The 26,971-nt window shown below is 39.2% G+C and overlaps 1 protein-coding gene across 4 annotated transcripts in view; it reads left to right on the forward strand.

The window, feature by feature from the left end:
• ADCY7 (adenylate cyclase 7) overlaps positions 1-26,971 on the forward strand; it is a 66,740-nt gene that overhangs the window by 26,332 nt on the left and 13,437 nt on the right. For all 4 annotated transcript variants that reach the window (XM_085303833.1, XM_085303837.1, XM_085303834.1 and 1 more), the window contains exons 3-16: positions 4,659-5,209; positions 6,437-6,637; positions 8,726-8,890; positions 9,693-9,842; positions 11,353-11,501; positions 11,819-11,930; positions 14,693-14,820; positions 15,842-16,000; positions 19,596-19,728; positions 21,335-21,520; positions 22,441-22,484; positions 24,476-24,556; positions 25,579-25,651; positions 26,419-26,516. In XM_085303833.1, coding sequence (XP_085159959.1) covers positions 5,039-5,209; positions 6,437-6,637; positions 8,726-8,890; positions 9,693-9,842; positions 11,353-11,501; positions 11,819-11,930; positions 14,693-14,820; positions 15,842-16,000; positions 19,596-19,728; positions 21,335-21,520; positions 22,441-22,484; positions 24,476-24,556; positions 25,579-25,651; positions 26,419-26,516 — 1,850 coding nt within the window. In that variant the 5' untranslated portion in view covers positions 4,659-5,038. The remainder of the gene's footprint in view (positions 1-4,658; positions 5,210-6,436; positions 6,638-8,725; positions 8,891-9,692; positions 9,843-11,352; positions 11,502-11,818; positions 11,931-14,692; positions 14,821-15,841; positions 16,001-19,595; positions 19,729-21,334; positions 21,521-22,440; positions 22,485-24,475; positions 24,557-25,578; positions 25,652-26,418; positions 26,517-26,971) is intronic.

Genomic DNA, 26,971 nt, shown 5'->3' on the forward strand with positions numbered 1-26,971 from the left:
TAGACAGTCCTTCTTCTGTTGCTCCACCTTGCGTTGTCGGGAGGGAAGAATGTGACTTGATGCCGTTGTTCAAGAGAAAGGTCCCCGAGATAAGTAATATAGGAGTGTGCTCCATGGAGGCTTTAAATAATATCCCTGTTTTCCCTCCCTTTCCAGTTGCATTGTTCCTTTTAAGCAGTTGCTGAGGAAGGAGGTACTGAAGTGTCCCCGAAGAGCAGTGCAGACCAAGGGCTTTCTGCAGGGGCTGAGGTAGGGCAGGCTGGGGGCAGCAGGGCCTTTCTGCAGGAAAAAAAATCTCAGCATGGTTTGAGAGGCATCTTGAGAAGCCTGGAGCTTTGCCACATTTGCCCGTTTAGTATTGTTTGAGAGAGATAAAGAGTTCGAGGCTAGAAAATGTTACAGAGCTTTAAGTGGCTTATGAAATTCAGACGTTTAATATAATTTTATTTCAAGTTAATAGAAAAATAAATGAACAGATTTTTACTTGCTGTTCAGTGCTTGCACTGATCATCTTTTCTGATTGGATTATACATGTGTAGGGCTGAATAAATCACAGGGCAGCAAAAATCGCTTCCACGTCTCAAACGTTTGCATTATTTACAGATGGTCACCTGGTCGGAGAATGAAATTTGAGGTACAAACAAAACTAGTTGTGCGGTTGCCAGCTATTAGAATGGAAAATACAGTGCTGATGCACCTTGGAAAGTAGCAATAGCTTGTTTTAGAGAATCTCCCATTTTTTAGCAAATGCGAGGAATAGGCTGTGTTCAGTAACTAGCTGTATGAAGAGCTGCCTGCAGCGCGACAGGAGTGCGTATTGCAGCGCGCAGTTGCGCACTGTTTGTCGTGTGGCTGGAGCAGAAGCTGAGGAGCGGCCTTGCAGCTTCGGAGGCACATGAACTGTGTTCCCGTGCCGTCGGCTGACTTCTTGTCTGCACCAAACTTTCTGCCTTGCGCTAGTGAAGGAGGAGGTCTATGTGATGCAAGTTCCCAGAGCAGTTTTCCCTGTGAACGAACTTGCTTTTTCTGTACTTACTCATCTTGAACAAACTGCAAAAGAAAGGCTCCTCTGACTTTCGTAACGTGACTTGGTAGTGTAGCCTGGGGTGTCGTGTTTCAGTGGAACACTCGATCTCTGCAGGCTCTGTAGTACGGTCAAGTCTATTCTGCAACTGTTGAGTCCAGGCCAACTCTTAAGAAAATGTTGTGTATTGACACAAAGCACTGCAGACAGTTTTAACTAGTCCAGGAGAACAAAAGAGCTCCAGTCCCAGCCTAATAGCCCAATCAAATGTTTGTTTTTATATTTTTTTTTCATAACAAAACCGTATGGCTTTTCAGTAGGAGACTTGGGAACTTAACAGTGCTTGACAATTCTTATTTAATGGGAAGGGAAGCTTAGAGCAGTCAGAAACGTCCAGATTTGTGGAAGTTAAGTTGTACTTTTTGCATGCGACTGAAGGGTGGGCTGGGCATGTTTGTCCAGTACTTACCAGTATAAGTTTCTATTCCTGATTCCCAAACACAGCCTTGTTCCCAGTGGCTTGAAACAAAGCTATTTTCATTCGTGTTCTGAAAGGCGTCTTACTGTCCTTCAGGGGCCGTCCCTTTTTTGTCTGTCGCGTGTTCAGTGTTCTTTATYATATATTCATTGGGCGAATTTCTTTATTTGATGAAAGTTTTTTCATATTAACTGATATACAGCAGACTGTGGAGCTTACCTGGTTCRGACAAAACTGTTTGCTTGGTAGATATCCTTGTAGGCTCTCGGCACCATTTCTAATTCATGCTCCTAGGGTTGATTCTTCTACATACTAAAGCAACCTTATTGGCAAATCATTCCTTCTCCTTCCTAACTCTTCTGGACGTGGTGGAGGCTCCTCAAGAAAAGAGACTTTTTTTCTTGAAAAACCATTATCAGAACTCGTTGGTTTTATGGCAGCGGTTCGGGTTGAACCTCGCATRGGGGCAGGTTTAGCTCAGTTGGTTAGAGCATGGTGCTGCTAATGCCAAGGTTGTGTGTTCAATCCCTGCGCGGGGCTATGCTGAGGGTTGGACTAAATGATCTCCAGAGCTCCCTTCCAACCTTACCATTCTATGATCAGAGAAAGCTTCTGGCTTGGTGTGCTCGGCACTGCTGCTTTGTGGCATGCTGCTGGCTTCTGCTGTCTGTGGCTGTTTTGAAGGTGCACATCTCTTAGTGCCAGAATGCCAAATCTCCAAGCAACAAGGAGTAAAACACCTGAAAGTGGTGCTGTGGCAAAAAAGTGCTTGTGCAATCCGTGCACGCATATCAGGAGAGTGTTAAATTGGATGATTTTACAAGCGGGTCATGATGTCTGTGTGACAGAATATTTTGATCTCTCTGTCTGCGCTCAAAGAAGGCTGTTGGAAAAATTTTGGAGAGGGAGGAAGGGCACAAAAGTGGAAGCTTGTTGCCAAATCTATTAAAGTTTCTTTAAAAGAAATGATTGACTTGTAAATCTGTTAATGGAAAGAGTGAATGCCAGTAAAGTTACAAAATTTGATTAAAGGCTATTTAAGTGCTTGTAGYGGTTTTGAAGCTGGAATACCCTGTGGAATTTTTGTTAAGAAAAAACTGTGACCCAGGAGTCATTGATAATTACTTGTAGTATGTATCAATGAAGATCAGTGAAGGAATATATAAATCTGTAAACTCACACTCCCTATTTTATTAAAAGGCATTAAATCATTTAAGAAACATGTCTCATTGACTTTGTGCCCTGTAAAACTCTTCAATAGTACTCAGAGTTCACTCAAAGCTGATACAGTTAAGAACTCTTCTATCTTTTGAATATTAGATAGCTGAACCAAAGCCACATTGCACTTCTGTAGAAGTGAGATTGTCCTTGGTATTATTTATTTATTGATATAGCAGAATAAAATTACAAGGAAAAAAATGTAGAGTCATTTTTCTTGGATTTTGAGATTAAGTAGCTGAAGACGGGATTACTTTTCCCTCCTAATGATGAACGTATCACTGSTTAGCAATTAATAGTTATTTTTAGAAAATGGTTTTGATTCTGCAAACTAGAAAAATAAAATTTRCCTCTCAAAATATCTGTCAACATGGAAATTACCCTATGACTACCTAATTTTGGCAAGCATGGTGAAGATGGACATGCATCTAAATGAAGTAATTCTGCAGTCGAATGTGTGATTTGAAAAATGAATTATGACACAATTTTAATTTTTTAATTTCTTCTCTACTTCTACTGTTTGAATGTCAGAACAGTTTTGAAAAAGTGTGTGTGCAACTTTGCAGGAGCCTTAGTATGCGTATGCAGACAGTATCAGTGAAAGAAGAAAATCTTCAGGTGAAATAAGGGTGGCCTTTTTGTTTTGGAGAAAAACTCGGTAATAGCAATTGCTCTGATTACAGGTGAAATTAGGTGTACCATTAAGTTCAGAAGTGAATTCTGACAGGACAAGAAATARTCGTTATGTAGACAAACTTATACGTAAAACTTTTGGAAGATGTCTTTAGTTTTACTTCAACTTTCAGTATGTATGTGAGTTAATTCTGGGCATTATTGAATAAATGCAGTGCAATATATTCTTTTTGTTCTATGATTAATCCAAATTTGTGAAATATTGTGGGCAAGAAGCTATAGTTACTTGTTTTGCTGCAAAAAATCAGTATTTTGCTCCTGTCTCCGTATTGGTGCATGTGCTTTTGCCTGCTTGGTCGCTCCTCAGTGGATAGTGTAGCTGGTGTTTGGCCACATTTGCACAGGCTAAATCGTTCTGTACGGCTTCTGGAAGTGTTTTTCCTTCCCACCACTTCAGCTGCAGGGTGAGTGTGCACACATGTACATGGTTAAATATTTTATCTTTTGAGAGTAACTAAGTGGAGTCTGGCTTTTCTGTAAGTCTTTTAGTGGCTTCTTTCTCCCCAAAGCAATAACGTTGGGCACCATGGTGACGGCAGTCTAGCAGTAAAGACGCTGTAGTCCGGTTATCAACTTCTAATAAAACTTCTCCTGAAATCTCATTTTTCATGCTTCCCTCCATCCCCCCACCCTTATTTTTTGTCTCTTGGCACTGAGTGAACTGTATTTGTGAATCTATTGAAAAAACATTGGTTATTAGGAATTAACGTTACAGTTCATCCCTTGATTTTCGTCGTTAACAGAACGCGCCTATTGCTATGGAAACAGTATTAATGAGAGTTGAATGAAATGCGTAGAGCTAGATGTTAAGTGTCTTTTGTTTTTTAAAAATCTAGCTGAGTGAGTTTTGGCTTGGACAGCTGTATTTTCTCCTTTTTTGTGCCCTTTTAATTAAAGCATGAAAAGGAAAAAAAAAATTTTAAAGAAAAGCATATTGAAACACGACGTGTTTGGTGCCCTCCTTGCAAGGGAGAGGTTCCCGCCGGCAGGAGGAGGTGAGGCGGCGGGCGACGGCCGGCCGTCGCGGGGCAGAGCGCCGGCGAGCGGTCCTGGMCCCTGCCCCGGTGTGGCTTTTGGCAGCGTTTCGTAGCGGAGGGAGCGCTGGGCTGCCGCGCCGCGAGCCGCAGGGAGGTTCTGAGCACACTGATAGTGAGTTTGAAGGAATGCACTTTTATTTCTTTTTCTGGGCAAAATTGTGTACGCTTAACTAAATGCACTTAATGTAATGATGCTGTGTCTCTACAGAATTCATCCTGGGAAGTGAAATTGAAGCTTATGGCAAGGAGTTAGAGATTGGCAAAATAAATAAAAAGAACGAATACATATATATACACCCCAAACCTCAGAACCTCCTAGCTGCACAAACGTAAGCTGATGCAGAAATTCATGTATGAAGCTGGTGATGAATAGCCCATGGTTTTGGGGAGGATATTGTATTGGCTGGACTGGAAATCTGAAGTTAATGCTCATGAGAAGTAAGAACAGCATGCGAGTCATTTGACGTGGCTGAAGACTGCAGGACCAGCAGAGGAAAGACAGAAGTTCACTCCGAAGAAGCAGCTTGATCTGCATCTTACTGTGTTCACTGGGAATTGAGTGAGAAATAATAGCCAGACGGGGATAAAATGCCAGCAAAGGGTAAATACTTCTTTAACGAGAATGATGACTGCAAGATAACAGACCCGCTCTATGAGAAGTACCGCTACACCAGCCAGCAGCACCCACTTCTGCTGTTGCTGCTCTTCATTGCAATTGCCTTCTGGACTACACTAATTATTATCTTTTTTGTCACAAATGTAAGTATATCTTTTGGTTTGTACTCTATGCTGTAAAAACAGATGAGGAATGTGTATAACAGCACACAAAACATTTCTGCATAAATACTTCTTTTTGAGCTATTTGGTGTAATAGTTCTATTGTTGAAAGAAATCAAGTAACTGTATGTAACATCGTGTGTGTTTTGGAAGGGATGGGGAGGAGAGCAGACGGTCTTGTCAGAGGCATGCACCCTTCCTGGAAGGGATGTTGCTCCCCTCCCATGTGCTCTATGCTGAATTGTAGCTGTACTGGTAAATAAACATCTTTATTAAAGGGGTCAGGGACAGAAGAAGAACTTAAGTTAAAATGTTTTAGATTCATGTAAGATATGTGAAATAGTATGTTGACTTCTTGGTTATGGATTCCTGAGATTTTTCTTAATAGGATTTGTAGATATCTTTTTTGGTATTAAAACACACCAGCAATCCTGTAGTATAATGGAAGATACATTGAAGAAGAACTCAGACAGGGAAGTGCAGAATCCTACCGGCATCAGGAAGATGCAACTTAGCTCTAAGTTCACTGTTGTGTAGCACAATATGTTTTTCTGTTCAGAAGCAAGCCCAGTAGACAACTAGAGGAAGGAGTAGTTTTTAAAGATGTTAACATTATAAATATGTAATATGGAGACTGGTATATTCCCTTGTCTTTTAACCCTGCTTTCCAAACAGTGTTTCATGTCGAAGTCTTTAGATTTGTTGGTAAAGAGAGAACACACTCTTAATCTTGTAAATTGTACTTGTATCCCATTTAGCTTTTATTTTTAAACAGTGTGTTTAAGTACACTGTTTATACATGTGTATTACAAATCATTTTCTGTAAAACTCAGGGAAAGTTACCACTCTCCTTTCTGCCAAGCTTGGCAGAATGCATATCCTGAAATGCATTTCTTAGATAAATTTGCACTGCAGAGCTGAAATGACCCTCCCCCCCCTCCCCCCCCCTCCCCCCTCAAAAAAAAGATGACTAGGAAATGATGACGGTGGAACTGATGTAGAGTGGATATCTATAATATCTCTATATATTTTCTCTATATGTGTGAATTTTGTTAAATATTAATACTGCCACAGCTAGACTACTTRGCTTCAATATGTGCTAACCTGAGTTCCAATCTCGGCAGTTTCCACCACACTGTGGATGCRTTTTCCGTTTTATCTGAAGGAGAAAGTTAGAATAAATGTAACACTTTTGTTTTGCTTTTGCAGGAAGCACGCAATCATCTTGCCTTCATTATTACAGTATGTACTGCTCTTGTCGTATTTGCAGTCATGTACTTGCTTTTATGTATTGGATCCTTATTTCGGAGATGGCTGACGTTATTTGGAGTTACRATTTGGATTATCTTCGTAACCATAGGATATGTATCCATTTTTGAAAAAGAAAATGATTTTCCACCATGGGAACAGGTAGGTGTTTCTTGTTTATCCATCTACTTGCATGGAACTGGTAGCTGGTGTACACGGTATATGTATATGGTGTATACACATATATGTGTATGTGTGTTCTTATTTTTTCTGAACATTTTTTAACTGCATAAAATTATGTGTTTCTTCAGATTTAGATTTGTTTTTCCAAATTGTTTTTATTGGTTTATACTGTGGTCAGCTTTAGTTCATTTCTTTACTTCAGTGAAAATATAGTGAGAAAACTGAATAACTGCAGGAATCTGTACAGGAATTGTATCTTCATTTTGAAATTGAATTGCATTTTTATTTAAACAAACTAAGTCTTGTTTATTATGAATTCGTCTTCAAGAGAATTCTTATTAATAATACTTGCTTTGTTCGTTTGTTATGTGGGTCAGTATACTGTTCCAGAAATTTATAAAGGACTCTCTAGCTGGGCGTGCCCTGGGGAGCATATTTTCAAATCAATGGGAGAGGTGAAGTGAACAATAAGAACTAATGACACATCCTGGCATAGCTGGGTGCGGCTAAAGTTCATTACTTAGTATCTCTGATCAGAAGACAGCGATTTCATGATGCCAAAAATATCATAATCTGTAGGAAACTCCTCCTAGGCTCTGATAATGTAAACAGAAGAGTTTTTTTTAATGAAATGAAAAACGACTTTTTATCTTGTAATGGCACCTCCCTTTCCCCTCTTTATTTCAGATAAAGAAAATAGTAAATTATCTGTTAAGCAACCAAAGTCTGATTTRTATTATGATTTTGATCCAGCAACATATATTTGCAGCTGCTGTTCAGTACTTTTAAGTTAAGAAAATCTCACCTTAAAAAAGGAAAAAACCCTCCAAATTCAATGTTTTTAACTATAAATGAAAAAAGTAACAAAGCAAGATTTGGTTTTGTGGCTTGCAGTACTGCAAGCTAAGATCTTCCATTGTTGTCATTGGGTAATAATTTACTAGCGTTGCTTTGAAGCCAAAAACTTAACAAGACCATAGGTAGGAGAGCAGAAGTGTATAGGTGAATTTCAGACTTCTATCTCAAGTTATGACTTTAAAGCTGCTATTTAAATGCAGATATGACCGTAGGTTGTCCGTATTTATACAACTATTATATAGTGTTCAAAACATTTTGTGACAGTGGCTGTATGTATTTTAGAAAACTTTTTAAAATACAATTAATCAGTAAAGATGAAGATGAGATTATTTTTGTTGGATGAAAATTTTATTTATGTGTGTATATGTGTGTATGTATATATATATTATCACAACCAAACTAGTTATACTGGCAAAACATTTAAGCGTAGTCCAAGTCTGAGACTTCATTGAAAAGAGTGAATATATGGAACAGCAGGAGTTGAGTTGCAATGAGAAGACAGAGGTGATGCAGGAGCATTGCAGTACATTTGTTGCAATATTTGCYTTTGATCAGGATTGTCGATTTCCATAAGTACAAACTAAACACTGTAACAGAAATCTATAAATAAGTAGTTAAGTGGTTGGCTTTAATAGCTCCCACCTGATCCCTAGCAATTTAGTGGGCTGTTAGGCTTTTTGTAAAGTCTGTGCAGCTTAATAGGTAGTTAGTTGCAATAACCATTATTCTCTTCTGTAGGTGCTGGGATGTATTGTTTGCATTTTTGGTTCTATCATATCTGGAGTGATCTGATGGTGATAATATTAGCATAGTATTTTGGAAAATGTGCATCACTTGATGCCAGTCAATATTGCTGTCTTGCACTGCACTATTCCTGATACATAATGTACAAAGTGCACTTTCTGCTGCAATGCACAAATTAAAGGTGAAGGGCAAGGACAACTGAACAAATTACAGGTGATGTGTCATGTTAAGCAAATGTCTTATTTACACATCTATAACTGCTAATCCTATCAGAGCTTTTAGGACTACTACTATCCTGATATTTTTAATGTTTTGAAATGTCAATATTTATGTTTGGTCTGAAAATGAATGAGAATGCTGCTACTCTCCTTCTTGTTAGTAATTTTTGGTAGGCATCTAGTAATATGTGTCTTTTTCTTTTTTTCCTCTTTCTTTTCTTTCTTTTTTTTTTCTTTCTTTCCAAAGGTGCCATTCTTTCTATTCCTAATCTTCACAGTTTATACCATGCTTCCCTTTGGGATGAGAGATGCTGTCATAATTAGCTGTCTTTCTGCTGTCTCCCATATTATTATTCTAAGTATTGTCGTACCCAAGAATTCTCAGAAAGAAAAGGAATCTGTACTCTTTCAGGTAAGCAATTACTGCTTGGTTAAGTAATACTCTGGTCGTATTGCCATTTGATACTGGCAAAGCGTCRTGTTCAGCTGGTTTCCAAACTTCTACACCATTTAGGGATTTAGAGTGTGGGCCCACAACTGATTTGCATACTTTTACTAAAGACATAATCATTTTCCTCTGTAATATGTTCTAGTCTTCTGACTTAAGCAGAAGAAGCAGAATGGTTTTGTTAACTAGGTAATGAGATACAGGACAAATTTTGTTGCAGTCTTCCTTCCCAGGCTGTGCTGTTTCAGGTGGATCCTATCTCGCTCCACCTGGCACTGTCTACTTCCCTCAGGTGCAGGGTGGATCAAAAGGGCCAGCAATGCCCTGGGAGCCCTGCTGCCTCCTTTCAGGGCTCCTGCTGAACAGCAGCGTCCAGAGGAACGCCCCAGCTCCCTGTTTCAACATCTCGTGCAGGCGTTCGGCAGAAGCCCGCACAATGTGCTGATGCGTCGGTTTGTAGACTGGATTCTACCTGAATCCAGCACACCTGTCCACRAATAAAAATGTTAAGTGATATTGCAGGGTTTTCTGCCTTTTAATGTGCTACTGTRTGTCCTTGTGGGAATGCCCATGTCAGTGTAAGTTAGCTTATATTCCTCACGTGCTAATTCCTGGCTAGTGGAGCACTGTGATTTGTATGTGTGAGAGAGAGAGGGTAAGGGAAAAATTGTAAGAGGTACTGGGACTGTTTTAAGGGACTAGTCAATATRTCAGTGAAATATCTGTGGCTGTTTTGCAGTACATAAATTTTTTTCTTCTTGTGCAGTTACTTGCCAATGCTGTCATTTTCCTTTGTGGTAACTTGATGGGTGCATTTCACAAACGCCAAATGCAGGTTGCTTCATGGGATTTGTATAGATACACGTTAAAGTGCATTCAGGTCCGAATGAAGCTGAAGATTGAAAAGAGACAACAAGTGAGTGAAATAATTCATTTTATGAGTTACTTGTTTCTGTTTATAAAGTCTATGTAATTTTATAAAGTTTGTGATTAATGCATGTTGAAGGGCTTAGCCCAATCTTTGTTACGCTGGTATCCAAAAAGAAGAAAAAGGAAAAAAAAAAAAAAAAAAAAAAAANAAAAAAAAAAAAAAGTTGTGCCATTTGCAACAAAAGAAGGAAGTTAAAGGGAGGAAGCTATTCTGTGCAGGGCTTGTCTATACAAAAAAAAAAGTATTTGCAACAGGAATATGATTGGCAGTTATTTAAGTTATATTTTTGCCTAATATAAAAAAATTTCTAGGATTAAGCTAATGTAACTTAAAAGAAAGTGTCCATAGTGCCCTGAGAAGTATTTTGAGACATGCTTCCCTTGGTTCTGTTTTGTTTGAAATTCTCCAGTATTCAATCTCCTAATGCAAAAATGCTAGAAGAGGGAGGTGATGTCTTTATTTCAGCAGCAGTCTCAAACCAAACTGCTGTGTGTTCTAGTGCAGACAATACTTGACACCCAGGAGCTGCCCCTTCCCACCGCAATCTCAAGAGATTTCATTTTGGTGGCAGGCACTAACTAGCTGAGCCCTAGTTAAGGTGCCTGGTCATGCCTGTGGGCTGCTGCAAAAGGGGAAAAATGGGACTGAGAAGCAATCAGGTTCTACTTGGTTGCAGAGTCTGTTCAGGTTTTGGTGCCTGTGCTGTCTGAAGTGCCTGCTTGCAGCTCTCCCATGCCATGTTTCCTCTGCTGTGCTGACCGTCTCTGGGGTGGCAGAGCTCTTCGTGGGTTAAAGTAACCTTCTCCCCTGCCCCTTCGTCTTCTGCCCGGCAACTTGGTAGGGTTTTACTTGAAGAACTGSCTTTGCAGGCGAAGCCAGTGTAGCGCGTAGTCTACTGAACAGCCAAACAGTGTGAGTGGTTTTCCAAGAGTCTTTATTCTCACTCCATTCAAACGACTTTATTTCAGTGGCATTAGTTGTCCTGATTCATTTAAGCAGTAGCGGCATGTTGTCAGCAATTTTGTAGCTGTTGCTGTTTTTCAGCATTAGAAATTCTTAGCTATTTATTCCAGCATTTGAGAATTCAAGTGGTTTTAATACTGCACAGATCATTAGTTACAGAATATAAGTTTTTGTCAGAAGATATTAGCATAATACTGAGGAAGCCGGATGGGTGAAAAAGTAAATTTTCATTCATACAAAATTGTGGTAATACTGTTTTTCAACCCCTCCCCCCCCCCCATGGTAATAGAGAATTGTGGCATTTGTGTCGTAAGGAACAAAAAGAGAATGAAAATGTCTGACATCCTTACTTAGTTGAAAAATCAGTGGTTTTGATTTTGAGAACAGAAACAGAAAAAGCCTGTTTTGGAAAACTCAACGTGTAACTTAAAAGTTGTTTGAATAAAGAGGTTTTATTTTTTAATTCCTCTTACAGTTGCTAAAATCCTGCCATTTTAAATTAAGAATTTACAATTTTTCCCCTTCCTTTTAGGAAAATTTGCTTTTGTCCATACTGCCAGCTCATATATCCATGGAAATGAAACTAGCAATCATAGAGCGACTAAAGGAAACCAATGATAATAGACAAACGCATGACAACAATTTCCACAGCCTATATGTAAAAAGGCACCAAAATGTTAGGTAAGTGCAGAAGCTTTAGATCTCATTGTATTAATGCAAGTTGATAATTTCTAACAGTGTATATTGTGGAGAAGTTGAAATTTGGAGGTAGATTTACAGGCTGTAGCGAAACTTTTTTCCCTGTTGTTTGATGGTAGAAAGCAGCACATGAGTTCARGATACTAAAACTAGTTGGAATATAAAAGCCCTTTTTTCTGGAGTTATTTTCAAAAGAGAAGGATGCTTCCTTTTAAATAYGCTTTAGTATTTAAGCTGACTGGAGTAGAGGTATTTTCCTATGTCAGTTATGCTGTTTTTTGCCTTTTGTTCCTGTCTAGCATTCTCTATGCAGACATTGTAGGATTTACGCGCCTTGCCAGCGACTGCTCTCCTAAGGAATTGGTAGTGATGCTGAATGAACTTTTTGGGAAGTTTGATCAGATTGCTAAGGTAGGTGTTGAAATTCATTGCCCAAGCAGGGATAAACACCACCATTGAGAAACAGCCAGCCTTTTCTGCAAGACAGAGGGCAGTTGGGGTTAGTGCTGGTGAGGACAAGGAGGAAGGACTGCTTTGGCTTTGAAGTTGCTAGCAAAATCATATAAAACAAAATTAGAAAAAAAAAAAAGGAATTTTGCAAATTGTCACTATAACTCTGAGTTTGGAGGTGTCTCTCTTTGTTTTGCAGGGAATCTGATGGAAATAAATGATGGGACTGTAATTGGTGCTGGATAGGAGCTCTGCTGCATTAAACTAACATTTGCTATTTGCTCTACAAACTCTCAAGCATGTATTTAAATATATGAACTCTGTCATATTGCATCAGAGCAAAGTGTTTTTTAGCTCACGAATAATGACAACTCCTGGATACTTACAGGAAGGTGTAAGAACAGGACGCGGATAAAATGGCCCTTATTATGATATAGCTTCACTACTGACCCTTCAGGTTGTCAGTTGTTCTTACATCCAGATGCTGCTTGAGGTTAATTTTTGCAGTTTTGGAGTTGTTATCACAAACTCAGTTTTTGAGTTCTGAGATTTCAGGGATTGTATTATATAGTAAAGTTTTGCATGATTCACTCTACAGTGTTTCCCGTTTTTCTCTAAAAATGACAATAGTCTGACTATGTGTTCTGTCATATCCATTGATTTTTTTTTTCTAACATCAATACTATGAGGCAAGTTTAGCTTTAGGAGTGTAAAGCTGCATTGTGTTGCATCCTGTAAGACATTAAAAAAAAAAAAAAATAAATTCTGGTTTTAGATATTTATCATTGGTGAGCACAAGGAGAGACTGATAGCTACCTTCCAAAATTCCTTGTGCTTTAAAGACCTTGATTGGATTTGATAACTGAGTATATTGGTTATACTGTTTGCAAATAATTGATGCCTAGATAGAAAATTTAATGGACTTGGAAAATCATGTTTTTTTGTGAAACTCTAAAAAGTCTTCATAAATAAGTGGGGAAAACTATAAAATTATTCATATAGTAGAGGTATTGAGAACGCAGTTTTGCCTGCTTTCTCCTTTGTGGATGTGGCCAAATCTTAAATATTATTACATTACTTGTTAAAATCCTGGCTAAAATCTTAGTTTACCTTTTTGACTAGTAAGTGACATTGCTAATCTTTATACAGTATTACTGTGAATTGAGTTGTTACTAAAACTCTGCAAGTACCAGAAAATAAAAGGGTTGTACTAACCATATTGCAACTGTATTGCTGTAGAGCAGCTATTAAGAACGCACAGGATGACATGATTATTACTCCAGTTACCACCAGCTTTTCATGCTACAGTGGAAGTTGAGATTAAAATAGAAGTCAYGTGAAAGGAGAAATTTGGACATTGTTTGCAGCTATTCCTTGGGTATAGAAATATAATAAGCTTCAAATTTTGACTTTTTTTCTGTTCTTGATTTCTCACTCCTGTCCACAAATTACACTATTTTAAAACTGTTTGTGTTTAGTGACTCAAGGTCTTTTGCAACTCTATGGTTGAGCTGTGAGAAGAGATTCCTACTTTCTGTGCTATTTTTATTGAGTAATCTCAGTCGTCTTTTCTGTAGCATGGGAGTGCTGGCGGCTGTGAAACGCCTGACGAGTCGCGGGCCGACCTGGGTGTCGAGCCAGTGTCTGTGGGCGCCGAAGCAAAGCTCCTCCGACGCTGAAGCGGGGAGGGCGCCGGGCGTTTGCCTTGCTCGCTGCCGTACTCRCAGCATGCTGGACGGCATCCAGTGTTGGAGGGTGATGGATGTGGCTCTGGCTGACGAGTGAGAACAGCTTAGTTTGAATTGTCGCTGATTCGAGCTGTCTGCAGATTCGGGTGTTTGGGGATTAATGGAAGGAAGATGAGCAGAGCTGTTCCAGCGATGGGGCTGGCTGGGCAGCAGGAGAGGTCAGCTGTCCCAAATGAAGCCATCTACTCATCAGCCAGGCACTAGGCAGCTTCACAGGCAGAATTAGCCTTGGCCATCTTGCAACATTTGTAGTGAAAATTCTTACAGAATGTCTTCACAAAAGACAGCATGACGAGGTCTTTGTTCTGCCCCTTTTCTCTCCCCAGCCAGGGATGGGCATCAGGGTCCTCTGTTGCAAGGTTAGGAGAAAGTTTGCTGCTACCAAACAGTGTTGCTGCTGTTGTGATTTAGCCGCTGGCAGTAACAAAACTGTCCCGTGTGCTGGCTTCCTCTTCAGTTGTTTAAAAAAACATTTCCCTCTGTAAAAGCTACCAGTTTGGCTATCTCAATTCCTAATTTTTCTCTAAATTCTTTGCAGGTTTTTCTGACAATGCTATTTGTGAGACTACAATAAACAAAATGTTTTCTTTTTACTCAATTTTACTTTATTAGATTGTTAATAAACTAAAGAGCAAGATGAAAAGATAGATAAGTAGAGTGCATGCTCAAATTCTGTGGCAGTTCTTCACTACTATAATTTTATTTAAGATTTCTCAATTGCAAACAGTTCCAATAATAAAGTCAGAAGTCTGTAAGCCGATTTTCTCAGAAATGCTTATAGCGATCATTTCTACTGCCTTCTAGTCAGCAGTGTCCGTGCATTTTGATGTCGGAAAAGAGAAGTAGGTTTTGCTTCAGACATGTTACACGAGGCCCAACTTCCTCAAACTGACATAGAGAACTCCTAGTTTTTGGGTCATCAGCTTATTTTCAGTTCATTTTTTCCTGTTGAATATGTTTACCATTATTTCACAGGAGAATGAATGCATGAGAATAAAAATTCTGGGAGACTGTTACTACTGTGTCTCAGGCCTACCTGTATCCTTACCCGTTCACGCCAGGAACTGTGTTAAAATGGGACTTGATATGTGTGAAGCGATAAAGTAAGTACAGCAGCAAAAGGCTTTAAAAAGTATAGAGGCTATGAGGATATTGAATGAAGTCAATCTTGGAGGATGTTTAAAATATATTTATTGACTGTAGTTTATGATAGTTATGTATGGATTGGGTCATAATAGTTTTAGTCTCTTGTCTTTGCACTAAGTATAATTCGTATATATTAATTCATAATAAGCTCTAGACCTTACAGAAGAGAAAAACAAATGTGTAAGTTGATAGGCATGTTTATATTCACTGATATATAGTTTAGTGTAAGTACATAAATCTAAATATTATATTAATCCTCAAATTATATTAGTAGTATTTAAAATAATAGTTATAGGCTGTATCTTTTTTTCTGCATAAATCTAGAGTAATTATTTGGCAGAAAGCTAAATCACTTATTCCAGACCAGTATATGCCAATGACATTTATTTATTTATTTTTGTTACAGCTGGTCTGAAACTTTCCAGCAAAACAGAGTTTTATTGGCAAATGCCAACTCTTTGATATGCAATAAGACAATACTGTTATGTTGATATTAAGAACAATAATGTTAGCTAGGTCTTTATAATATTGTCATGGGATTTTTGCCTTCAAACTTAGTTATTTTTTACACAAGTAGAAAGAGCATGTATTTAACAATGTTTAACAAAGTTATTTGTGGGAACAGCTTAATATGTAAATATCAAGAAGCAACTTGATTTATATGTGAAATACATTTAGGATTTTGTTGTAGTTCTCCACTTTTGAATTTTTTAGCTTAAAATGGAAAATATGGCCCACTTCTGAGATTTTCAGAACTGTTGACTGACCTTAGCTTGGTTTCACTGAGAGCAGTATTTGACATGCACTTAGAGTTTTTGAAAGTTTCCCTCAAAATGATTTATTTTCAGAATGAAAATTTTAATCTGCTTGGAAGATTAGTACAAAAGCAGTAAAACTGAGAACGTAAGAGTAAAACAGAATGGTGGTGATTCGTGTAAGGCAGCTGGCTTACGCTGTGATGCCCTTGCTCTTGCCCAGGCAGGTGAGAGAGGCCACGGGAGTGGACATCAACATGCGGGTTGGCATCCATTCTGGGAACGTGCTCTGTGGCGTGATCGGCCTCCGGAAGTGGCAGTACGACGTCTGGTCTCATGACGTTTCCTTGGCTAATCGCATGGAGTCTGCAGGAGTGCCTGGGTAAGGCTCGCGCCGTCACTGCTGATTCACTCTGTCTTCGTAGCTTTCTGGTCGTGGCTCAGGAGACTGGAATTTGTAACAGTGCCATTACGCAGATCGTAAAATGGGATGATGAACGTAGGAAAAAATGCGTACTACGGCTGTAAAATGTCAGCGTTTTCTTTCTCGGTTAACTGTAAAATTCTAATCTTGGACGAGTGACTGCTTGACTCTCCCTTCATTTGAGAAAATTACATGCGTTCAGCAGTGCGTTATTGTGTTGACTTGTTTGGTTCATGTTGTGCGTAGGGATAATACTTTATTTGTAAGTTTAGATAAAGGATAGATAATGCTATTTATGTAGCCACCGCACGGCTACATATTTGCATCGGTCATGCTTCCTTTATATTAGCTGTATATTCAAAAGATGCAGTCTGATGAGGGGTGTCCAAGCAACAGGCGCTCTGAGGTGCTGGTGGCTGTGGGTTCGCTCTGCGTCGCGTTTGTCATCAGTGCGCAGGAAGGACGCGCAAGTGCAGGAGGCAAGGACGCGCAAGAGCGGAAGCAAAGCAGTAACGTAACGCGCCATATGGCGCTCAGCGGGCAGGGGGAGGGACGGGCTTGGGACCGATGTTCCTGCTCTTTCTGAAGATTCCTCTTGAAAAGGACACAAAATGTCAACATCTTAAAAAAAAAAAAAAAAAAAAAAAAAACTAGCATTTTGTACTTCCAGTGTTCAGCAGTGCATACTGTTTTTCTCTGTTTTCAGAACAGAACTCAGAATTCAGCTAAGAAAACTTTTTTTTGGTAGTCTACGCCAAAAAAGACACACAACTTTTCCTTAGTCTACACCAAAAAAGATGCTTATAAAACTTCTCCTTTTCCATTCCCAAATGATTCTATAATTTGTAGGGCTTTGGTAATTTATGCAAATTCTAACTTTTATAGTATTTATCTGGGTGTATATTTGCTATTTAAAAGCATTAAGCATTGAAGTCCTGGTTTATCTTGCAAACTGATTCAAAATAGTGACATTTTAGGCTTCCTTGTTATTTGTATGCCTCAGGCASCTTTTAGGTAAGTTCCTTTAATTTTAAAATGAATTTCTGCAAAGTAGTAAGGGGGTATGAATACGAAACTGTTTGCTCGCATTGACTGAAACATACTTGAATAATCGGAGTATGCTTCACAGTTTCAGTACTGTCCATGTTGAGTGTTTTAGTGGTGTTGACTCTGCATGGGTTAAACGAGAACAAGGAGTTGTAAAGTTTCATTTGTTGGTAAAGTAAACACTGTGACTGAATGTGGCAAGAAAATACATTTTTCTTAGTCACTTTTAGGATCATTGCTTCATCTTAAAAACTTTGATTATTCCATTACGTTCTTGGTGCTTACGTTTGATTATCTGTTAAAGGTTAAAGCTATTTTAGATGGGTTTGCTGATTCTGAAACCTTATACTGTAATTTTTATTATATCTATACATGTCTAGCACTCTGTTACCATTTTTTTTTTCAAAAGTAGCAAGAGGAAACCTTCTGTTCCTGGAATATGGAGCCTCATAGAGGGGAAAGACTTCTATCTGATATGTGTCACCCCTAGAAGAAGGGTCTGTTTGGGTGCCCCCAGTTCTCAGTGTTCGGTAGCCCTGCTCCTGCAGAAGTTAGGGGAAGGTTTCCGTCATTGGGAACAGCCTGAGGTTTTCCAAAATGCTGAGTTGGCCAGATGATAGCAGACTTAAATTTAAAATATGAAGTATATCTGGTTTGGACTTCTGTGAATGACGGCAGTGCAAAGACTGTCAGAAGGATGCAGGAAAACTTGTGGGTTTTTAAGTATTTTATTTCCATTGACTGAATGTTCTTATTCTTTCTATTCCTCTTTCCAACTTAAAATTTGCATTAATAACAATGTAATGCAGTGGTAGAGTGGAAAGTGTAACACTTAAACACCCTTCCTTCCCTCCCCAAATAAAAAAAAAAGCACCTTCGTGGCCATTTCTCTCCAGTACGTGTATGCCTGAAAGGCTGGCACGTGTTACGCAGGCCTGTTGGAATACAGGAGTCAGTGCAGCACGTTAGCTGTTCCGCACTAACGAAGCGTGTTCCTGCGTGTTAAAGCTTGCCTTTATGAGCGGCAGCTGTAGCAGCCGCTGTTACGTGCTGATGCTGGAATCCAGCGAGCGTTAGTTACTGTTGGCAGGTCATCAGCACAGCAATGCACATGGAAAGTGGTAGTTTGCAGTAAGATCTTTAAACTGCGGTGGTGTGTGATTTGGGGCTGTGGGGAGAGGAAGCTCCATAAGGCGGATGCCAAACTGAAGTCCTGCGTTTTGGTGCAGAAATGCAGAAAACTTGCTGTGGTAGGTGATGATGTTTTAAGGCTCAGTTAATGCATATATCACCCAGAATACCTCAACCCCTGTGGGGTAGAAAGGATGCTTTAGAGCAAGTTACAAAATGGGGCTAGAAGGTTTGTCTGGGCTTGCAAAACTGCTTGATCAAGGTAACAATTACAAAAAAATACTCTTTTGAGACAATTGCCAGTAGACAAATATAAACATGCACCCTCTCAGTTCAAAACTCTCTTACCTTCTTGCTTGCAAAAATTTATTTATTTATTTTTTTCTGCCTTGTAGGAAGCCACAGCCAGTGATCCCTGGATCTTGGCTAGCTTATCTTCATGTGAACCTATTTGAAGGTTAAAGAAATAGAGAAGGGACAGTGATCCCCTTTCTTTCTGTCTTTAGGCAGGAATGCTGCACCCTGACAGCTTCCCTTCTAGAAATGGTCTGTCCCCAGCTTGGTGCCAAATGTTTGCAGGGCTGTGCCAAAACCATTCCCCAATGAAAAATGAAAAAAGCTGTGGGGAAAATCAGCTGGAAAGTAAAATATAAGAACAAAGAATAATTATTTCAAATCTTACTGAGAAACTGTATGGAAATATGTTACTCAAAACATAATGGAAATATGTGATTCAGATTACTTAACTAAAATGATAATGTTCAAGGGAAAGTGTGCATAGATACAAAAAAAATCAACTGCTTCTGTTCAAAGTGTTGTGCTGCTGTTGCTGTGTTATGCTGTTCTCTGATTGTTTCAGTCAGAAAAGACAGGCTTTCAGAATTATCCCTTTCCAACTGTTTTTTTGAATTTTCTGTCACCCTTGTTCTCCACTCCTCATGCATTTCTAGCACTGGATTATTCCCTTTAGATATTCTCATTTCTGTTTTGTACGTGAGCTTTCCTGCAGCTCTTTTCATCTGAAACATCCTGCCTGTGAATCTTTCTCTTTGTCCATCATCAAATCTCCTTTGATCATATTTTTTTATTTTTTCTTATTTTAATTCCTTGGCTATATTTTGCTTTAATTTTGTACTAGTGTTATTCTAGGAATCGGTTTTGGCATACTTAGTATGAAAGATGAGTAACAAAAAAACTGCAGTAATGGGTTGCTAATATGATTTTAAATACTGGCAAGATTTTAGAGTTGGCTGCCAAAGCACAAGATGGCTGAAAAGCACAAGAATGTCAGCAGTAGCCATTGAAATGTAAATGAAATGCTTAATCTGACCTTTCTGTACATGTTTGGATCTTCTGTTCTTTTTTCCCTTCTCAGTCGTGTACACATCACTGAAGCAACATTAAATCACCTAGGGAAAGCTTATGAAGTAGAAGAAGGGAATGGACACCTGAGGGATCCTTACCTTGAATCCATGAACATCAAAACCTACTTGGTGATTGATCCAAGGGTATGTAAATGGTTTTTAAAAGTGTGTGTGGATGTGTGTATTTTATTTTGTATTATATACACACACACACACACACTCCTACATAAGTACATACGTATCTGTGGCTCACACGTTTATTTTCAATTCAGAATCTTACTTAAAATGTGGGGTGAGTTGTCTGATTAGCATAAATTTGGGCCTTCTGAATCTGAGAGCACATGCCGCTGTTCAGTTTGTCTATTAGCTTGAAGACAACAAATGTTAAACTGAAACCTCTTATGTGGTCCACACAAAGACAAATTTACATTTGCCTATGCATTTACTTGAACTGGGCAACTCATACAAAACAGGTCAAAAGTGAGCTTCTTGAGCAGAAGATGTGGGGATGTGTGGATCTAAGGACATACAATTCACTTTCTTGTTTAGCTCCTAGTCCATGTTGTACAGCCATCCCATTGGGATTAATGCAGTCTCAGGTTGTAGAATAGTTGGGAACTAACTACTGCAATTTGACAAACCAAGTGGATCAGAATGGCAAATCCAGTATCTGTAGTGTAGGTATAAATGTACAGACACAAGCCTGTGGTGATAGCTACCACTAAGGCTCAAGTACATGCTGCTAAGTGGTTTATCTTGTGGAAGGTGTGCTTGTGGAAGGATGAAATCGTAAAAGAACATCTGGACTGTGTGCCACTTTCAGAGAAACTGTTCTGTGTAAAATAGAATCTGACAATTCCTTCCTCACTATTTTAGATGTGAGGTTCACCTTCTTTTCAAGATATAAAATTGCTAATTGTTGGTTGCCCCTTTAGAGAACTGCAGACACCTGGAGCATTGCTATTTTGTATTGGCTTCTGGTTGACAAGATATTTCAGAAGAGAAGAAAAACTGGATCTTTATAGGAAGGAACAATGCAGAGCCATTTTTATATAGCAAAACTTCAAAATCTTACCTGTTTTTGTGCTTAAGGTACTCAATGCTGCAAAATCCCCTACATGTAAACTGCATATGTTCTTAGGATGATGATCTGTCTCTGTTAAATGGTCTTTGCTCACCTGAAGATGCCTGTAAAATGTTAGAAAATAACTACCCATTGATGTATGAATTTATTTGGGTGGTTTTAGCTTCCTTTAGACTCTCAATGGTATTGCTGCATGAGTATTGCCTGACTGTTCACTTCTGACACAGATATAATCTAACATTGAGTCCGTCATTTGCAAGACCTTCTGCTAATGACTGTTTTGATACCCCCTTGCTCAGGATTTAGGAACTGTATGCCCCTGCTGTTGTGCTGACTTTAAGGAAACTGTGTTAAAAGAGCCTGGGATTTCTTGTGTTGTCATAAATCAAGCAGGAAGCTTGAAAGTTGCACAGCTTTACAAGCGAAGACTTGTAAAGGCAGTTCAAGCAAATTCATTAAGTCATGATTTGCTTTAGCTCAGATTAATTAAAATAAAAAGGAAAAGGAAGCAGGGATGGTTGATGCGTTGCTGATACGTGCTTAGAGTCCTACTAAATAGTTAGATAGTTTAGCCCTAAAACTATTACTGTAAACAGTTAATAGAGCTTCATTTGTATGTAGTTTGTATAATTTTCCTATTTGTAAATGAATGTTCTTTTTTGTTAGTCCAAACAGTGTGTGTCAAATAATCATCTCCCTAAAACAAGAGTTAACGATGGGCTGAAGATGCGAGCGTCTGTCCGGATGACGCGGTATTTAGAGTCCTGGGGAGCAGCCAGGCCCTTTGCCCACCTGAACCACAGAGAAAGTGTGAGCAGTGACTCCTCAACTTCACAGGGAAGGCGAAGAAAGGTGAGGTTTGGAGTAATGGTTGTCATCTTGCAGTTGCAAGCTATTCCTTGGGTCTGTGGTATGAAACTTGGTACCTGAGATGGTTTTTGTGGTTGAATTTCTGCCTTTATTTAACTATGAATAAATAGTGTATGTGTTAAGAGTAGAAAACTAAGAAGGCATTGGTGCAATGGTTATGTCTGTCAAAACTTAAGCTACAGCATTCACACACTGCTAATATCCAGCATGCTGTGTTGGTAGTAAACTGTCAAAGTGAAACTTTGAAACTATCCCTCCCCCACACACACATTTTTCCATCCTGAGGTCCTACCTACTACATGGGTTTTTGGCTAAAAAATAATTTATCAGAGCCTCTGGATACATTCACTCTAGGTGCACTTACTTAAAATGTTTAGAAAATAAACAGTCCCTCCAGATGCACCATCTGTACCAGGATTTTGTTGGTAAATGGTTAAACTCATTTTTCCTTCAGTTTGCTCTATCTGAACGCTGGGAGGAGACATGTTTCCTTTCAGGTGTGCTCCTAAGGCCCAGCAAGGCTGTGCTTATCTCTGTGACCAGACAACAGTAGTAAATTTTAAAATGAAGTATCCCTCCATTCACGTTTTTATAAATGGTTTCCGGTTTATTTGTCTCTGCTGATCTTAGTTATTTTACTACGTGGAGGAAAACGAGGGATGTCAAATCTGTTCAATTATGTACTAACAAATTTTTTTTTGTCAGAAAATGCCAACTTGTCAAAGCAGAAAAGGTTGCTGGGGGTGGGGGGACGGATTCTGATGACCGTTTTGTATTTGAGAGTAAGTGAACTGAACTTCCGGGTGTAAAAATGGTTTTGGCTGCTTCTTGTACTTTATTTTCAATTGTAGTCTTCATTTGAGTAAGTATTTGACTTATTCTTGATTCTTTGTTTGGTTTAGGAAATACCTTTGTGTTCCACTGGACGCCAGAGGACTTCAGATAGGTTTGTCCAGTACTTTCATTTTTTTGGCCTGTCGTCTTGTGCTCCTTTTGCAGTTCAGTGTACTGTAAGCACATGACCTTTTGGTTGATTAATGACTCTGGTACTCTCACAGTGGAAAGGTTAGGCTAGGCTAAATCTTTAGGCTTTTAAAAGGCCTCTCAGTTCACATTTGTTACAGTTAGCAGTTTCTGAAAGGAGCTTCTCCTGCCCCCTTCGTCTTCCTAGCCCCTTGCTCATTTAGGTTGTGTTTTGCTTGATGGTCTCTAGCAGGGTGGAGGGAAAGTATGGTCATCTTTAACAGTTCTAACAGTGTAATTGTAAAACTGTGTTTATCATCAACGTTTATTTTCTCTGCACCTTAATTTCTATTATCATAGCAAGCTCTTGTTGTTTTCTGACAGTTTTACTGAAGATAAGGTACAGCTGTCTAGCTTGTGCCAGAATTGCAAAGTTACATGACTGTTGGAAATCGCAACACATTTTCAGCACATTTTTCTATTATGCAGGCTTTCAATTCAGTCTAAACAGAACAAACTGTAAAATCTTGCATTTTAAGGTTATATTTATTCTTAAAATGACTCTTAGGCATGCCTAAAATCTGTTACTTACAAGATACTATCTTTTAAGGCAGAATTTAGCAGGAAATGCTTCACAAAAACACTAGTTTTGTATTCTTGACCCATATTAGATAATCTTCCCATCTCTAACTTCATCATAAATATGTCATGTTATAAATTCTGGTATAGTAGAGTTTGATCTTTACAATTTCTTTAGTAAATAAAATAAATATCAAAGACAACTCATAATGAAGAAAGGCTTTCTTCAAAAGGGTTTTGTTCTGAATGGTTGACCTGTTTGCTGCCAATCTGCCAGAAATATTGCATGAAGTGCATCTGCCTCCTAGTAAAGATGGATTTAGAGGAGCAGCTTATGTGCCTCCTCACCTGTGATCCCTTAAACAAGGGACATGAAACGAAAGGGACCTCCTTGGATGGTAACGCCTCACCGTCCGCAGCGCGTCAGGGTAAGAGCCGGGGCCGCGCGGGCTCCGCTGCAGCATCTGCTCTCTCCGCTCCCCGCCTGAAGCGATTCAGACAGTGAAGCCAAAGGAATTGCTAATCTTCCCCTAGATACACTCTGATGGAGCTTGGCAGCTGCTTTGGTTTAGGAAACAGCCTAAAAATATGGGACTCGTAGATATTTAGCTCTGTAAGTCTTTCTCAGGCTTCCTGCAGCAGAAGGCATTTCTGTTGTTATGTCATCCCGGACATTTCCCCCCATTCCTGGAGTGATGCCTTAGAAAAATCAGCATTAGCCTGTTGGGTTTTTTGCTACTTAACCAGCCCGTACTCTTTATTATATTGTTTAACTCTTAGTAACCCCCATACCTCCCCTTCACAGGTTATCCAGAATCTCTTACTCTAATTTTGAGCCTAACTTTACTTGTAGCCGGTTGTGCTCATTTGTTGCCAAAATGGCTTAAATACCATTCCCTTTTTATTCCTGAGTTTGTCATCTTTCTAGAATTATGAGTACTTAAGCCTGTCTTTTCATCATTTAGTGAAATAGCTATGAAACAGGATGGAAAAATTGAGGAATTAATAGTTTCATCTTTGCTTTTTCATGTTTTCATTATCAGCACTAGAAAGTGTACTTTATACTTCATAACTGCTTGTTTGATTTCTCTGTCAGAGTTTTGCTATACTTAATGTATGTTTGTAGTGGCATTCTTTTGACTTCAGTTGATAAGAGGAGCATTTTAAAATGTTTTTCTGATTTTGGAAATAGCCTGTCATGATTTTAATGTATTTTAGGATGCCTGCTTTGATCAAAAAACCTGTGTTTAAATGTGATGAACATTATGTTTAATAATTTCACTGTACTTAAAATTTGCTACATATATAAGAGATTCGTATAAACAGGAATCATATCTGTGAGCCATTCCTTGTTTCTGAATATCCTTTATGACATGGACTTTGTATTGCTCTTAGGAACTCATCTCAGAAGGGCAGGATAGAGGAAGACATTTATGATGAAATGATGTCAACCATTGAGGGCCTCAGTTCAACCAAGTATGCACTGTTTTAATCTTCTTTCTGATCTTGCTTTTCTTCAAGAATAATCTACAGTCTCACTTCTAAGTCTAGATGCAAAATTTACTACTTAAAGATAAAATGTTACCAGGATTTAGTTTTGTCCTTTTTTTTTCTTTTTTTACTTACTGTAGTTTGTTCTCTGTTTTATTTGAATATAATGAGATTATTACTGCATCGTCACAACGAGGAGTTGCTGGCTAGTATAGCTGTTTGGTGGGGTATTTTAGTATGAAACAGCAAGACGATTGGTGTCACTTTGTTACAACGGCCCAAAATACGGAGCCGCGGGCGATGCAGGAGGGATAGGAGGCTCGCGCGCGTGGCCCGTAGGTCCCTAGCCGGACTGGCAGGAAGCGGGGTGCAGACCCAGGCGCAAAGCCACAACCCTCTCTGAGGGTAATGGGGAAATCGCTTTCGTGCGTGGCTCACTGAGCGTAAATGGCCAGTTAGTTGCAGGCAGTGCCCTTGGCACTGTGCTTGTATTTAAAAGATTAATGTTGGCAGTGTATCTCCTTTCCTTTATTTTAAAATACAGTGTTTAAATCCTCATGAGGTATATAACACTGAATTTGAGATTAAAACTTTTCTTTCTTTCATCTAAACTGTAGCAAGACTGGTAGCACCATGCTGCAGCTGTTCCTGATGGGTGCCCGCTGTTACTCAGGGGCATGGCTTGGAGGCTGTAGCCATCTCTAACGTTTGTTTTCATACTTTGTTATACGTAACTAAACTTGGAAGGCTTTGGGTTATGTTCTGTATGTGATCGGCAAATGCTACCATCTCTGGAAGCTGAGATCTGTCCGTCAGCTCCAGTAGAAACGTAGCAGGGGACATGCTAGGAGCTGCTGGGCTGTGAGAGACGAGGCGCTTCCGGAGGTGCCGGTAGCGCGCAAAGCGGCGGCGGCAGCCCTGGGAGCGCGCCGGAGCAGCGCTTCGCGCTCGGTCCTCCGTTGGTCTGTTGTGTGCATCTTGTGAACTGCCTGTCTCTTTGGATGCAGCCCTTGGTGTGGCAAGTCTGATGACTTCTGTGGATTCTCCTTGATTTTTGCAGAACCCGGACTTGAAAAAGAGGTTGGTAAGAGCAAAGTAATCCTTTTCAGTAGACTTTGACTGGCACTTCAGGGCAGCGTAAGAATACTCTCTATTTCCATTGTGGATTCCCGAGATGACTGCAGACCCCAAGAGGTCTCCGATAGCTGGTGGCAAACAGCTCGTGATTCATTTAAGTTAGTCAGTCCCCCTTGATAACGCCAGCTCTGTGGATTGGAGGAGACCGCCTCTAATCTGCGGTTAAATTCTTGCGGTAGGGGAGTTGGTAGGAGTTTGGCCAGCCTTACTATGAACAACTTCTTTCAGAAGAAATGAGACATTTTAAAATAATGTATCTCTATCTCCATAATGAAATGCCTTTGCTTTCTGTGGTTGTTTCATTGCAAGTGTAACACCATCGTTTGTTAGGGAGAGGACGTTTCCTGTTTGAATAACACTGTTCTTTACGTCCAGTGTGTCACAGCACAGTAAATTAATTACTGGTTCATATATCTCAAATTTACTTGTGTATATGTTCTTTTTATAAGGATTTTGATTAAGTCCTAATTTACGTATTACTCTGTGGCGAATTTCCCTCTGGGTTTGAAATAGAGCCTTTGGACTGGGCTGTTCTTGTTGGCAGTCAATGTTCACGTGATTTTTGTTTGATAGTTGTTTGCTTTTGTTCTCTCTTAGTTTGTGCATGTGGGTTTAATGGTACAATGTAAATTAGCATATGTATGTAATCACAAAAAATAGAATTAACCCCCCCTAGAATTATCCTAAAATGATTTTAATCTGTTTTTCAGTATCGCACCATTCCTATTCTAAAACTGAAGAGTTACTTTGCATGTGCCAGTTTTGTGTTCCTCTGCATATTTCTGATACAGATGTTTATAATGCCAAAGTAAGTGTCAGTGTTTTAGTATTTTATATTATAACTTAAGCTGTGAATAGGATTTAACTCTCATGCATGAAACCTTTTCATAAGTCTTTTGGAGTTTTTGAGCACTTATGCCTAAGTAGTATATGTTTCTTAATTATAGTCTACCCTTAAATGAAATAGTGTATTCATGTTATTGGTTTAAGAGCCCAGATACCAGTATGAAAATAAAATAGAAATATTTCCTCAGTATCATGTGTGACTGCTTGGTGCACCCACAGGGAGGATCAGTTAAGTGAGAAATACTGTTTTATAAGAATAATTGGCGTAAGCACACTGTATGAGAATGAGGAACAGGAGAGTGGGATTAGGTGGTTAGAATGTGCTCAGTCATCGCGGTATCATCTCATTCTGCAGAGATGCACTGAAGGAACTTGCAGCAGCTTCTCATACCTCTGAGAAAGCAGCTGTTTGATCTT

The sequence above is a fragment of the Rhea americana genome, unplaced genomic scaffold (genome assembly GCF_003343005.1).
Source record: "Rhea americana isolate MKP2758 unplaced genomic scaffold, rheAme1 scaffold_20, whole genome shotgun sequence".
Classification (NCBI taxonomy): Eukaryota; Metazoa; Chordata; class Aves; order Rheiformes; family Rheidae; genus Rhea; species Rhea americana.